Below are 15,749 nucleotides of genomic sequence, written 5' to 3' on the forward strand. Positions count from 1 at the left end.
TTGCAAAACGTCAACTGAACTTTAAAAATGACATTTAAATAACCTTAAATTTAGATTCAATATTGTTTGTTGCATTCATGAATAAAAACACATTAGCATAACTTTCACTTATTCAAAGCTCTTGCTGTATAACTGTTTTCCATGACGCTGCAACTACTACGCGTCATACGTAATTCAATTGTATTACCAACTGAAAATTGTTCACATTATTTCGATTTTCGTCGCCATTGTACGTTTTTACGTAGCGAATACCGTTATACGGAGTGGGGATTGCGACGCGCGAGGGGGGTAGTACGTATCAGCGCTGTTGGAGCGCGAGTTCACTCTGTCACTCGGTCATTACGGTATTTCTACACAGCGCGTCCTACATTCACGATCGTGAAAGAAAGAGTGACAATGCCCGAAAACAAACAATTTCAGCGTCTTCCTCGATTCGTGGTTCCCAAACATTATGATTTGGAGTTGATTCCGAATCTAGAGAAATTCACATTCACGGGAAAAACTGCAGTGAAAGTATCGGTAAGTGGAAATTTCAACATTGACGATGCAAAAAATTGTTTCCATGTGTCTCACTAATCAGACCCCGCACATTGCCTTTTAGGTATTGAGATCAACAAGTGAAATAGTGCTAAATTGTTTGGATTTGGAGCTTAACAATGTCAAACTTCAATACGAAGGTGGTTCGGAGCCTATCACGCCGATCGAAGTTCGTCTTAACGCTGCAGATGAAACTGCGACAATTCTATTTGACCGCCCACTTGCGGAAGGCGAGGCGACGCTGCACTGCGAGTTTAAAGGCGAGATTAATGACAAAATGAAGGGTCTCTATCGCAGCAAGTACCTGACTCCTAGTGGTGAAGAGCGCTACGCAGCTGTCACGCAGTTTGAGGCTACAGATGCTCGTCGCTGTTTTCCCTGTTGGGATGAACCTGCCATTAAAGCTACATTTGATATTACTCTCGAAGTACCTGCTGACCGTGTAGCTTTGTCCAATATGCCTGTCAAAGAAGAGAAACTGAAGGGAGACCATAAGAGAATTCATTATGACACTACTCCTATAATGTCCACTTACCTCGTAGCCTTTGTTGTGGGTGAATATGACTATGTGGAGAAGAAGTCTCGTGATGGTGTTTTAGTAAGAGTGTATACACCTGTAGGTAAGAGCAAACAAGGATTGTTTGCTTTGGAAGTGGCAGCAAGAGTACTTCCCTATTATAAGGAGTATTTCGATATAGCCTACCCATTGCCAAAGATTGATCTTATTGCTATAGCTGATTTCTCTGCTGGTGCTATGGAGAACTGGGGCTTGGTAACATACAGAGAGACTTGCTTGCTAGTGGATGAAGAACACACTTCAGCTGTAAGGAGGCAGTGGATTGCCCTAGTAGTGGGCCATGAACTGGCTCACCAGTGGTTTGGTAACCTGGTCACCATGGAGTGGTGGACACATCTTTGGTTAAATGAAGGTTATGCTTCATTTGTGGAGTTCCTCTGTGTCAATCATCTATTCCCTGAATATGATATTTGGACTCAATTTGTCACAGAAAATTATATCAGGTATGAAATCATATCAGTTTTGGAATGAAAGTAATTTATGTAATTAATAATGTAATTAATGAATAGAAAGTGTAGTGGTTTGTACCTAACTTATGGACAAACAATTTTATTTACTTGTTAAGGTTTTATCATTTCTTTGTGAGAATGTTGTATCAGTTTGTCTTTGGAAGGTTGCCAGCTATGTAAACTGTAAAGTCATTCACCCAGCAAACAAGAGAACAATGGAAGTTGTTTAATCATCCACAGCACATTACCACTCATTCATTATTTATGATAAATGTTATGACATGATTTCAATTTACTTTCATAATTTCAGAGCATTAGAATTGGATTGTTTGAAAAACTCCCATCCCATAGAAGTTCCTGTAGGGCACCCATCAGAAATTGATGAAATATTTGATGACATATCATACAATAAGGGTGCATCTGTAATCCGCATGCTTCATAAATACATTGGGGATGATGACTTCCGTAAAGGCATGAACATTTATCTAACAAGACATCAGGTAAATTATTTGCATTTCTATGTTATTACCTAAAGTTACCATTAAATCAAAGGATAGACCAAGGTTCAAAGGATAAAATATCAATGATATATTATGTATCATGATATAATATATCCAATGACTTTTTGTGATTTGATCAATGTTGTCTGATCTAGAAGATTTTATGTTTTGGATTTACTTGTCTGATTTTAAGTACTTACCTTTACAAATTATACTTTAAAACACTTATGTTTTTCAAATAAATATTGAGGAGTTTCCACTCCTGGGAAGGGTAAGGAGGTCATTGCCCAGCAGTGGGACAACCACAACTAAAAATAAAATAATTGATTATACTATAAAATATCAAATATCAACATAATGTTCATACAAAATGGCGATATATAATAAATATCTGATATTTTGATATTTAAACTAAATATTTGATATTTTTAAAACATGGGATAGATACTGTTTTACTTTTTTCACTATCAGTTAGTTTCAAATAATGTAAGTGATATCATTCATTGTATGAATGTAAACACTAAATACATAAAATGTGAGTGCTCTCATAACAGTACTTACAGTCATTCTGATAAGAATATTATGTTCTGAATAACATGATACATTGTTAATATACTATTGTGTCTGTAATAAGATTATTACTGATTGTGCTCATTACATTATACACTTTTACAACCATTATAAAATATTAAAACAAAACTTATGACTGTTGTAATTGTAATGTTTGGCCATTTGGCACCTAAATTTTATCTACTTTAATATTGATCTTCCCAATCTTTTAGAATAACAGTACCAGATCCACAATAGCAGTTTATTTTCAACAGTTATTTTCATAATATTTATTGACCTTTTTACTTTCAGTACAAAAATACATTCACAGAGGATTTGTGGGCAGCTTTGGAAGAGGCTTCCAATAAACCTGTTGGAGCTGTTATGTCCACATGGACCAAACAGATGGGATTCCCTGTAGTTGAGGTCAGTAGTATTATGTTGATGGGAAAAGTAATTGTGTGCCATTACCATACATTTTAATAATATGTTTATATAAGTTATGCTACATTTTAGGTGAGCTCAGAACAAATAGGCCCTGACAGGGTTCTAAAGCTGACACAGCAGAAGTTCTGTGCTGATGGTAGCCAAGGTGGGGATACACTTTGGATGGTGCCTATTACAATCTCAACACAGGAGCAACCTTCCAAGGTAAACACTTTAAATAATACAATAATATTGTACAAAAGCCTTCATTGATAACATTTTGTAGATAACAGTTTTGCAATCAGTGATTAGTTAGTCATCTATTTTAACATTGACCTATTTAAATAAATGATAATAATGAAATTGCATTTTTTTTATACAACATTAAAATGAACTTTCTTGTGCTCAAATAGGTACAATTTCGTAGGTAATGTTGCTGTTGGATTGTTGGGTAGATTACACTCCATTAAACTTAGATAAGTGCCAAGTTTGTTTTAAAATTGCTCCCAGGTCTGCATAATGTTTTTATCATATTCTATTTACATTTCAGGTAGCACTATCTGCTGTGTTGGAAAAGAGACAACAAGAAGTTATCTTGAAAGATGTAGCAGAGACTTCTTGGGTTAAGCTGAACCCTGGTACAGTAAGTATATAACATAAAGCGAAATTAAAAGTAATTATGTTTTTACATAAAACGAAATGAGGAACAGTGTAAATTTAATAACTTTATTTATCTCCCAGGTGGGATATTACCGAACTCGCTACCCAGCGTCAATGCTGGCGCAGTTGGTAACAGCCATCCGCGACGGATCACTACCGCCACTTGATCGCCTTGGTCTACTGGATGACTGCTTCGCCTTAGTGCAGGCTGGCCACACGCAAACCGCCGAGGTAATAAAAAATATTATGATTTTAAAATTAATGATGTTGATGTATGTGTATTTAAAGTCTAAATGTGATTTATTTATATTTTTTACAGTCTCTGAAACTTATTGAAGCCTTTACTAATGAAACAAACTTTACTGTGTGGTCTTCGATTTCCAACTGCTTATCGAAACTGAGTGCCTTATTCTCGCATACGCCTCTTGACAAGCCCTTGAAAAACTACGGCCGCAAGCTATTCTCGAACATAACTCGACGCCTGGGTTGGGATGCCGAGGAAAAAGAGAGCCATCTCGACACATTGCTCCGTAGTTTAGTCCTCAACAAAATGATCAGCTTTGAAGATCCTGAAACTATTAAAGAAGCAAAGAGCCGGTAAGTTTATTTTATGTTTATGCAAACTGGTTTCTTGTAAACTAAATTTTAATCATGGGTATTAAGTTACCTAGTTAGTATATACTTTATAAGTCATAGATGACTTAACTGTCTACTATGCATCTTTTTTGTGTATTACATTTTCATTTGAAACCTTATTTATTATTTTTATTTTTGAATACATTATTTACCGAGATTAACAATTTGGCATAGCTTCGAGAAGCACATAACGGGTGCGTGCACTCTGCCGGCGGACCTGCGGTCGGCGTGCTACCGCGCGGTGTTGGCGGACGCGGACGAGGCCACGTTCCAGCGCTTCCTGGAGCTGTACCGCGCCGCCGACCTGCACGAGGAGAAGGACCGCATCAGTCGCGCGCTCGGTGCAGTCAATGACCCCACACTGCTGAAGAAAGTTCTCGACTTCGCCATCTCGGTAAACAAATTGAATGTGAAACATGTGTCCAGCCAAACAAAACGCCTGAACTTTATTTAATGTTTTTAATTTCGTGTTATTATTTCTACAGGATGAAGTGAGATCTCAAGATACAGTATTCGTCATAGTTTCTGTGGCAGTCAGTAAAAATGGTCGTGATCTTGCTTGGGAGTTCTTCAAAGACCATTGGCAGCAATTTATGGATAGATACCAGGTAACTTACATTTTTTTTTAAGTACAAGAAGATAAAAGGTTTTATGTAATTTAGACATTAGTAAAAAAAAAAAAACATTTATAACAAACAATTTGCATAATTGCAGGGTGGCTTCTTACTCGCTCGATTGGTGAAGTCAACAACGGAAAACTTCGCCTCTGAAACCAGTGCGCAAGAGATCGAGCAGTTCTTCCGCACTCACCAGTCTCCCGGCACGGAGCGGTCGGTGCAGCAAGCACTCGAGACCGTCCGTCTCAACGCAGCCTGGTTGCGTCGGGACCTCGCTTCCACCACGGCGTACCTGCAACCTTACCATTGACCACAACCGGTACATCCCCAGTAACTTACCGACTCTGAGCTATGATGTAGATTAAAAATAACCTGCCGCCGAAATATACTATTTCTGTTATATTATCAATAGTAAATTATTTTCAGGACCAAATGACACAAGACTGAAAACTACAACGAAATCTACAGAAATGTTGCATCTAGCATTATTTATTTCCAATTACGAAAGTTAACATTATTATAAATGGCTCAACATTTCAGTGTACACTATTCGACTGTAGCTAGCTGTAAATTAAGATTTGCTAATTGTCTGTGTTATAAGATTGGTTCGAGTTATTGGGAATTGTTGCTAAATTGATAGTTCAACGTAGTTTTATTAAAGTTAGTAGTAACCAGTCAGGCAGACAGTTTTAAAGTTGTTTTAATTGTTACTTCAGAAGTTAGTAAATTTTATCGTAACTGCAAATTAAAGCTGTGTAGATTTGCTATGAACCAATTTTGGTAAGAGTTGTAGTGCATATTATAGTGGTTTACACTCAATATTATTACTAAATAAGCCATTCTTGCATGTTTTATTTTTATTACAAAACAATTAAAGTTATACATATTTAGCCTTACTAAATAAAGGTTTCTTTATGAAATATATTAAGAGGCTTCTAACACTGGTGTAATCACCTCATGAAATGTTTATGTTTTCTTTAAAACTTATTTTGCGCCTGGTCGTAAGACCTTCAGGCTGTTTCCGTACATTATATTTTGTAAATGTGTATAAATATTATTTAATTTTTGTTGAACATGTCGAGTGTTTTACATCTGGTGCTGAGTGCAGTTTTGTTTAGTTTCAGTTCTGTAGTGATGTCATTCACTACTTGAATAAAAGTTTGTGCAATTTTTTTCATATTTATAAATTACGTTTTATGAAATGTAATCTATTCAAAGATATTTTAATGCACATTATTTTACTTCTAACTATTTACATAAGAATTAAGTAGGATTTGTTTTAAGTATTTTAATTTGCCTTGAGTACCTAAAATTGTTGCTTTTGTGAGTAGTAAAATAATGGGTATTGAAATCATTCCTGATTATTTATATGTTGACATGCAAGCTTAGTCAAAATTGTGATTTTGGGGCTATAACAATAAAGTTACCATTAGTATCGCATTTGTTGTCATCACTGATTTGTTTTGTAAGACTGTGTTATCGCAATAAATCGTACAAAATATACTTCATCTTTTATTTATATCGCCACTATTTTATCTGTAAAATGATAACGAAAAGGAGAAAGTACTACTTATATATTTTATTTCTATATATTCAGCATTTGGTAACAACCGTTTTGTAGTAAATAAATTTTTTCCCTGGACGCTAGTCATAAATAAGGATTGGTACAAAATGAAAAACCTTTATAAAACAGTACATCTATATTGCACTATAACATCTCACTGAGTATTGTACAAATCGTAATTACGAAAAGGGATATTATACTAAAATACAAATGTTATATAGTGGAGCCAATTGAATAGCTAGCAGGTGCATTATCACAACACAATCTAATAGGTACACGAGAACATAGGGTACGAACAATATGTAACACACCGACCTTTTATTACGACACAAACAGATACATTGGTAGAATCCAAGTTGACCAGTTGTGTTACAGTACAAATAAGACTGTCTGTTGTTTACCACAAAGCATTGCATGTGCGCGTATAACATTCCGAATTTATCATAGTCTAATATTTTTGTTGAAATTTTAAACCATGTTAACTAGTAATAATTCGTTTTTAAGTCACACAACGTGATTATTATTGCGCCTTGTAAGACTATTGTGTAAACTAGTTCCAAGTAGCTAAGATTAGAAGTCAAGTCACCTCTTCAAACATTAACATTACGAGTTACGTTAAATAGACCTTTATCTATTGCTTGTACATAATATACATATCATTTTAATTACAACCTTTTATAATGCAGAAGTCAGATCTTTCAACAACATTAAACTTCATTTCATATAATAAGACTTATTACCCATCTTTAATAATTATTTTATATACAACATACAGATTTACACAATGAATGGTTTATAAAATTATTAAAATCAAGGTACAAGGGATGTTTGAACATTAAACCTGAATTTACTAGGGGGCACAATTTGTACATGTAACAGCTTGTAGGCTGTACGCTACAGAGCTCGTATTGCACTTGGTACAGCAATGTCACTGACCTCATACATGCCATATGTGAAGTTATTGCGAAGTGTGTCAACTTGTTCCCAAGTAAACCCAAGGACCATAACAACCTGCATCTACTTTAGATGTATGTACACAGAGATTACCTTAGTTCTAATTTTAATGTACATTCATAATCTATGTACGCTTTTATTCATAGCAAAATACTGAATGTTTGGTAAATAATTACAATCCTTTTCATTTGTCTCAAGTGTAATGTTGTATTCTTTACGTTGTCCGTATTGCGTGCTGGGCATATGAAACTCTGCGAAAGAATATATTTTCCAAACACCCGTATAATATGACGACGTAATCACGTCGAGGTATTTATTGCTTTCATTTTATTTATATTACTGCATGTAAATTGACAAATTCAGCAACATCACCATAGGTGACATATTCCTAAGAATGAAGGCAACTTCAAATCATTACAATAGTACTCCTACTTATAATATGAAACATTCCATTCTTACTATGGACGTTGTCTTATTTATTAATTGCTTTAAAATATTGCCCCTATTCTTTGACATAAATCATTACGCAACACTTAATTAAAATATTAATTACTAACTTACAATACACAAAACAAAGCTGTCATCCAATTAGGTCCCAAGAAAGTATGGATTTCACGTATTTCATAGGTCCTCGGAAGCTGCACTAATTTCAACCGTTTCTTGAGCCTAATCTTTAATATCTTCCTAAGAACATAAGAAATTAAAGCGTACATTCAGGAGATCAGTTACCTACTTAATACTGTCTTTGAATGGAGAATGTTTCCAATTACAAATATCCGACTAGTACTTCTCTATGCTACAATTTTCGCTACTCTACTTACAAACCGCTTTTCCTACATACATAGGTACCTTATCTTCCTATCACGATGAAACGCAAAATTTTTAAGCAATTATTAATGAGTCAACGTTCAAAAAGCTCAATGAAATTCAAATGTTTTCATAGTAGGATTTATCTACTAAACACTAATGTCTTTTACACTTTGTACCAGATGTATAGTACCATCAGCATTAAGTACATGCAAAAATATTCAACTCTCTTTTATTCAAAATATAAAATATTCTAGCTTACAGAAATATGTGAATATATTTTGCCGTTTTAAACGGTCGCAAACAAGTAGCTTACGCGAGAGCCAGCTAGTTTGTGTATTATTATAATTTAATGCTGACTGTACTTAATATTACTTTAGGTACATTAAAAGAACTTCTGCAGTTAATGCGTTAGTATAATTAAACGTTAATATTAGTTCGGACGGTTTTAAAATAGCTGTATTTATTCGGTACAACACACTATGTATCTGATTGACGGACAAAGACCGCTGCACATTACAACTTCTGTCTCGAGGTTTTCATTAAAATAAATTAGAATTATAAATGACTGACAAAAGTACAGCTTAAAATAGTATACGTTTATAAAATCTGACTTTGTAGTCTTAACATTTGTGGAACTTATCTTGAGAAAATTGCTATTGTAGTTAACCAAAATAAAGTTACTGTGTTTACAATTTTTAAAGACATCTGGTGCTGCGGTCTATGTCCATTACAAAATAAAAACAAAAAATACCACATTCACAATATGTACATTTGTATATGAGTAGTGTAGATACATTTCGTCACCAACTCTGCAAATAATTACTAAACATAATGATGTAATTTAAGTATGTATTTCAATGTCATTGAATCAAATTAAAGTCATCTGAGCAACATACTGATTTTAACGAGATAACATACGGTCGTTATATTATATTGAACTGCCATGGTACGCTATTTGCAATCAACAGCCTAAATGTTAATATATAGTTACAACAACAGTAAAGTTTAAATATTAAATTTGTATGTGTTTATTATGGTACTTCTGTACTATACACTATGCTCCTAAAACATCACACTTTTAATGAAAATAACTTTATTCTACAACTAGGCTAGGTGTCGTTAATAAATAAGTAGCAAGGAATAAAATATAAAAAAGAATGACTAGAGTATTAGAGATAGATGGAGGTATCAGAATAAATAGTTTGCATTATATTTTTGAAAACATGTTGAAAATGCACAGAAGAGAAAAGAAGTAATTAAATTCATCAGACTTAACCAGTATTTACAAGAAATAAAATGGGACACAATATCAATACAATATGTTAAATAACTAATGCCGGGATCATTTATTTACACAATTAATATCAAATATCTGATAACTGCCGTCAAAATAATATAAAAAATTAATATTTATTCTTATCAGCAATCTATCAATTATATTTAACTAATGGACATCACCAAATCATGAGATTTGATTTCAAATCATTACACTATACATAAAATCACACAAATTATCTAATAAACACCTTTTCTTACTATACTATTAAAATTTCATAATATTCATATTAAATTTTTAAGGATTTTAAATCATTGGATTGGTACTATAATATCATAGTAGTGTTTCTACATAGAGCTATTAAAAAGGTAACCGGGAACATAATTCAGATTTATTAATTATAATACTTGTTACAAATAATGTAATATTTTCTGTGGAGCACTCTTCCCAATCCTAACACTAATGTTTCTGTTTCAAACACTTGTTATAGTCTGTAATATTTATAATAAGATCCTTAGTCTCGTCACTTTGTTTGTAAAAATAGACGAGGCTTCAATCTCGGTAAAGCTTCAGTAAATCAAAAATGGTTTTACGATCTTTGATCCCAACTTGGTGACAAAGAGAAAATACGTCACAATGTTATGAATAGCGACATCAAATACGTTTCCTTAGATAATTCGACAAGACATCACACAATTTGAGCAATTGTTTAGGAATAAGATAGATCGTAAAGGCCACGAAATCTATAAGGGAATGCATTAAAAAACGTTAAGGTCACAACTTAACAGTGCATGGAGAAGTATGCAATAATACTATACCTATAGGAGCGATTTAAACTATTCAAGCATCATTACGAAAATGATAATTTTTGGAACATGTCAATAAAATTGGTGGGATTTTTTAAATAGTTTTTTGAAACTAGGACTAGAAATGTGAAGAATTTTCATCTATTTCTCATTCTACGCCCGCATCGACCATCCGACAACAATCAACGGCAAAATGAGTAGGTGTTACCACATAGCCCATATATCAATTCATCGAATAGGTTAATATTGTACTAACAAAAATACACCACATATTTTTCATAAGTCTGCAAAACTCCGCACATTACCTACACTTTAGGAATCTTCAATGTACTTATTTTAACAACAACAAGTACTTACATGGTGCTTACAAAATTTAGAAAGGAAACAATGAATTAGTAAAAATGTCTAAAAGTATTGCACATTACTGTGTGGTGCAAACAACTAGTTACTGTGTAGCTAAGTAAGAACAGTTCAAATTACATAGAATATGTACTTAGTATCGCGGGTCAGACAAAATGCGGTTTAAGTATAAGGACTATTGTACCTTACTCGATAATTAGGCATCTTGGTAAATGTTCGTGGAGATAGTCGAAGAGTTCGGGCGAGGCGCCGGGGCAGTTCGTCAGCTCGAGCTCACGGAGCTGTCGCAGTTGTATGAGGCTCGACAAACCACCCGACGTCAGTAATGGACATCCTAGAAATGAAAAGAAATACATACATATGTTGGTGTTCATCCAAGGGTACAGCACATAAACTGTCTTATTGTTAAATTTACAAGCACGGCTACCGAGCAATGGGTTTCGGGTTCGATTCTCGAGACAGGTAAAGTAGGCATTGGGTATATTTCGAATTTTTCAAAATTCTCACTAGTTGCACGGTATCGGTTGTACATAATAAAAGGCTCGCTTCCTAAATCTCTCACTGCATAGCACATGAGACTCATAACTAAAAAATGGGTGTTACATTTAAGGTGCACCTCTGTCTACTAATTTACAAGAAGCCGATATCTGAAAAAGTTGCTTATTACACGTACCAGCTAGAGACAGCAGTTGCAGCGAGCGCATGCCACAGAGGTGCTGCACTCCGAAGTCTCGCACCTGTGAGCACCACCGCAGGAACAGTGCCACGAGAGACTGCATCGTACTGATGTAGCCCACGCCGATATCCGTTATATGTACACACCTGCACATATCAATAGAATATGTTTCATTTGCACTACAAATACCTTTTTAAATATGTAAATATTTGTGATTTTAATTATTTGCTTGTAAAATTGGGTAAAATGAGTAAAGATAGGTTAAGTAAATGTAGTCTAGGATAAGTTAGCCCTCAAATTTGCAATGCCTGGAAAAGGCCGTTAAAGATGTACACAACATTTAAATTAAGACCTGTAATACCTACCTTAACATGCGAATAAATATTTTGAGCTTGAGTTTGAGTTTGATATTTATCACAGAAATAATCAAATAACAATACCTATCCAAAGTAAGTTCTTCAAGATGATTGAGATCACAAGCGATGTACTCGAGTGCGTTGTCAGTGACGCGGGGGCACCAGCTGAGGTCGAGACTGCGCAGGCGCGGGAGGTTCTCAGCTAACAGTTCGACGCCCTCGTCCGTCACCTTGCTGCACCCGCTCAGCGACAATACCGTCAGGTTCGGTAGAGAGTGCACTGGATAAATACATCATACATTATATATTGTAATCAATGAAATATCGAAAGTAAAGTACGAGATATAATTATAACTAGGGCTAAACGAGGATTGTCTGAATTTGTAATCATATCTAGTTCGATATACATGGTGTCTGATCTAGTATATTTTCTGATTTATGGGCAGTAGACACTGCCACTTGTAACCTTTGTAAAAGAAGAACTGCTGAAAAGTCTTACTATTCTTCATTTATCATTATTATAATCTAAATCATTTATCATTACTATCATCAAATCAGAAGTAATCAATTTGGATAACCATTATTAAACTTATAAATCTAACTATTTCAAAATTATTAACTGCGCGTAAACGTTGACGTAACTAGAGTTTACAGAGAAATGTACACACGTTAACTAGTGTACGTATAATAGTGTGTAGATACTGATACTAAGCCTCTGGCAAACCCTCCTAAGGGTCCTTTAGGCAAGCTAACGTGGATAAAGGCCCTTGACCCTAATTCACATGCGACTCGGGCGGGATCAACTTGAAATAATTGGGCGCCCATTGTCGTTCTCAAAATAGAACACCACACTATTCTATAACACTTTCATTTGATGAAACACGAATAATTTTGTGGTTTACTAACTTATTTTGATTATATGTACTAGAATTTGTGGTTGAATTTCTTAATAATAAAACATCCGCCTGTGGAATATAGTACCTATATTAATATGGATCATTTGATGGTATGCAATCGGCGCCGTCCATGGACGCTTGCAAAAATATAGGATTTACAAGTACTTTGCCGACCTTTTAGGAATTGGAGACTAGAGGATTGTTTCACGTTGGTATTCTGGCGCTCGAGGTGACCTATTTGTGCCGCTGCAAGGGTCTTCTGCATGTAAGGTACATCAATAACAAGATAGAAAAATGAGGTCTCACCAATATTAACGACGCCATGATTAGTTAGCTCCCAACAGCTGTGCAGGCGTAGAACGCTGAGTGACGCACTCTGCTTGGGCGAGAAGTAGCCTAGAGCAGCGTCAGTCACGTGATAGGCTTGTAGAGAAAACTCGTATAGCGACGGCAGCAGTTGAGCTACTGCTCCGACCTAAAACATTAGGAAGACAATTAAACGATGTATTCTGTAATGACCACTTTTTGTATAAGAACTATCGTGAGACATACTATATTAAATACGTTCGTAACTGTTCGAGGGTACTCAATTAGTTTCTGCATGATTCAGAGCACCTATTGTGGTTTGAAACTAGTTAAGCAATCTTAAAATATTTTATGTGTTAAATTTATAATGATCATAACACAATGAAAATACGGTGGTAGATCTAGGAACATATAAAAATAGAATTGATTTGATTGCTGTCATTATATTGGTCAAGTGATCAAGCTTCAATGTCACATATAAAAACCAGCACGCAGATTAATTTGCTATTGTTCTGTTTAATGTGAATGATCAATGAAGAAATTTTATGGAATAATTATACTTACAGCTTCATCAGCAATGTTAATGCAATCAGTAAGCGTGAGTGAGACAATTCGTGGAGTTAGACATGCCCACAGACCAGCCTCGGTTATTTCATTACATCCAGTTAGTTCTAGCTCAAACAGAACCTAAAAACACGAATTTAATTATTTGACTACACTATATTCTTCTTTGAAATGGAAATGTAATTCTGATCAAAATTAGCATGCTAGTTTTATTTATTTTGAAAAGTAGCATTTGTGGCAGTTTTTTATTAGCCTTTAATTTCAGTTTGCAGATGGAAAACAAATCGAAAACACTTTCGATTTCCCACACAAAATTAGAAGATCAGACCTTTTTATTTATAAATTTATAAATATAAGCATAAAGCACAATAATAATCCAAGCCATTTACCTGAAGGTGATCAAGGACAGCTTCCAATCCCCTGTCAGTTATTGTACATCCTTTTAAACCAATAGCATGAATATGATGGGCTGACAAAGGAAATTGCCTAATAAATTCATTTATATCGTCATCAGAAGCTGAAACTAATACTATTCCACGAATACCCCTCCTGACTAGAGAATTGTAGAACCTCTGCATACAACACCCTGTAGCTGAGCGTAGTTCCCGGCAGTCGAGGACTGCCACGAGGCCTGTCCACCAGCGAGGCGATGAGTACAGTATATCACGCCATCTCGTGCACACTTGTGCTAGTGATCTTCTGTCATTGGCATTGAAGTATAGAAAAAACTTTTCTAAAAATCTTTCTTCTAACACAAATTGATTCCAAGATAGTGGCCTGGGCGAGGGTCGGCGGCGCCGCGGTACTCTCGGCGCGGCTGCTGCGGCTGTCGCTGGACCGCATAGAGCGTTGGCGACGCGCTCCACCACACCGGGGGATCGCTTGCGACCGCGCAGCCCTAGGCCCGTGATGCGACGCGATAGTTCAGCGGAGGCGCGCTCCACGACGCCCTGCGCAGACACTGATGACATCTTCACCTTAACGCGGCGAATAGTGTCTGCCGCCGGTCGGCCGCCACCCGACCCTGCGCCTCCCGCGCCGTGCTCACAACCCGCCACCGCGCTACTGTGTATAAATTGATTTATTAGTATGAAAAGCCAAAAATAACATATCTCTGGTCTCTACTTTGTCAAAATGTATGCAGCGTGCAAGCAAATTGAACAGAATCTATCAAGTTTGAGATATTTCACAAATAAAATGTAATCTGTGCAGAATAAAAAATATAATAAACTACTGAACTGAACAAGAATACTAAAAAGTCTCCAGGCTTTTCAATGCATTTAATATCGATGTATTCATTGCAAAACCAATGCCTACAATCATACCTGCTGTATACTGTATGGCAAAGATGATAACTTCTGATATTCATTACATATGTTTGTACTATTTGATTATTATTTGTGTAAAATGGGTTTCATAAAATCATAGTCCCTTTAATTTTATGAAACCCATTTTACACACTTCATATGATTTTTCTAAATTACAGTAACTATATACCTAGTAAGTAATAGTAGGCAAGTACTCAATTTAATAATCGTTATTAAACATGTAAAATATTAGTAAGATTTAAAGCAAAAAAATTTACATATTTTAAAATTATAAAAGTAAAATAAAACATTACTGGATTCTATTACTGTTAAATTCTAACATGAATAAATTTGATTTTAGGCTGAATATAAAATTTAGTGTAACAGTAAATATGTTCCAGTTCTAACAAACAAATGTTACACACTAGTGTGCGGATTTCAGCATACGGATTTTAAGGTTTGCGTATGCTAAAAACATCGTCAGCTTTACAAACGGCTCTGGGTTAGGTAATTCTCAGATAATAGGTCAAAATTTAATTGTATTGAACTATATAAACAATGCACAAATAATTAATAAATAAAGCTAGTAAGCACCAACAGCTTTTATCAAATATTTTCGAAAATATAAAAATAAATAAAAAATCGATGCGATCACAATTTTACCTTTTGAATCTTTTCTGAATAGAGAACAACCATCGTTTGATGTCAGCACTTTTAAAATTGTTATAAAAATGTTGTATTATTCATTCAGCATTGAAATTTTATCCAAATCTTTGAAAATTATGAAGTCGTATTGAATTGAGAAAAAAAAATTGGTGCAAAAACGCTCACGAACTCACTACTAGTGTTGGACCATTTACGTCACGCATGCTGATGTCAAATCAAACTACATATCGATAAAATGATAGCTGCAATGCTGTCAA

General features: G+C 35.0%; 2 protein-coding genes across 3 annotated transcripts; one reads left to right on the forward strand and one right to left on the reverse strand.

Moving 5' to 3' along the window:
- Positions 1–39: 39 nt before the first annotated feature.
- LOC118272319 (puromycin-sensitive aminopeptidase) lies at positions 40–6,454 on the forward strand. Its single transcript, XM_050693297.1, has 12 exons — positions 40–519; positions 602–1,557; positions 1,874–2,063; positions 2,925–3,038; positions 3,129–3,263; positions 3,589–3,681; positions 3,780–3,929; positions 4,018–4,295; positions 4,509–4,728; positions 4,820–4,942; positions 5,049–5,270; positions 5,378–6,454. Exons 1-11 carry the CDS (start codon positions 142–144, stop codon positions 5,259–5,261), a joined length of 2,850 nt encoding a protein of 949 aa, XP_050549254.1. The 5' UTR covers positions 40–141; the 3' UTR covers positions 5,262–5,270; positions 5,378–6,454.
- A 178-nt stretch (positions 6,455–6,632) lies between these two features.
- Positions 6,633–15,681, reverse strand: LOC126910644 (F-box/LRR-repeat protein 16). Of its 2 annotated transcripts, XM_050693299.1 has the most exons (7): positions 15,490–15,681; positions 13,909–14,584; positions 13,520–13,642; positions 12,956–13,124; positions 11,838–12,033; positions 11,395–11,543; positions 6,633–11,055 (listed from the first exon to the last, which is right to left on the reverse strand). In XM_050693299.1, the coding sequence occupies exons 2-7, from the start codon at positions 14,488–14,490 to the stop codon at positions 10,907–10,909; spliced, it is 1,368 nt and encodes a 455-aa protein (XP_050549256.1). In that variant the 5' UTR covers positions 14,491–14,584; positions 15,490–15,681; the 3' UTR covers positions 6,633–10,906. The 2 variants fall into 2 exon arrangements, with proteins under 2 accessions (XP_050549256.1, XP_050549257.1); XM_050693300.1 differs by lacking the exon at positions 13,520–13,642.
- Positions 15,682–15,749: the final 68 nt, after the last annotated feature.

Source organism: Spodoptera frugiperda, chromosome 4, assembly GCF_023101765.2.
Source record: "Spodoptera frugiperda isolate SF20-4 chromosome 4, AGI-APGP_CSIRO_Sfru_2.0, whole genome shotgun sequence".
Lineage (NCBI taxonomy): Eukaryota > Metazoa > Arthropoda > Insecta > Lepidoptera > Noctuidae > Spodoptera > Spodoptera frugiperda.

Excerpts from the sequence above, each read along its gene's own strand:
- LOC118272319 (XM_050693297.1), top strand. The coding sequence starts at position 142 with ATGACGCTGCAACTACTACGCGTCATACGTAATTCAATTGTATTACCA. Across the intron at positions 3,264-3,588 it reads CACAGGAGCAACCTTCCAAG|GTAGCACTATCTGCTGTGTT; the intron begins GTAAACACTTTA and ends TTTACATTTCAG. Across the intron at positions 3,682-3,779 it reads TTAAGCTGAACCCTGGTACA|GTGGGATATTACCGAACTCG; the intron begins GTAAGTATATAA and ends TTTATCTCCCAG.
- LOC126910644 (XM_050693299.1), bottom strand. The coding sequence starts at position 14,490 with ATGTCATCAGTGTCTGCGCAGGGCGTCGTGGAGCGCGCCTCCGCTGAA. Across the intron at positions 13,125-13,519 it reads TTAACATTGCTGATGAAGCT|GTCGGAGCAGTAGCTCAACT; the intron begins GTAAGTATAATT and ends CTAATGTTTTAG. Across the intron at positions 12,034-12,955 it reads TCATGGCGTCGTTAATATTG|TGCACTCTCTACCGAACCTG; the intron begins GTGAGACCTCAT and ends GTATTTATCCAG.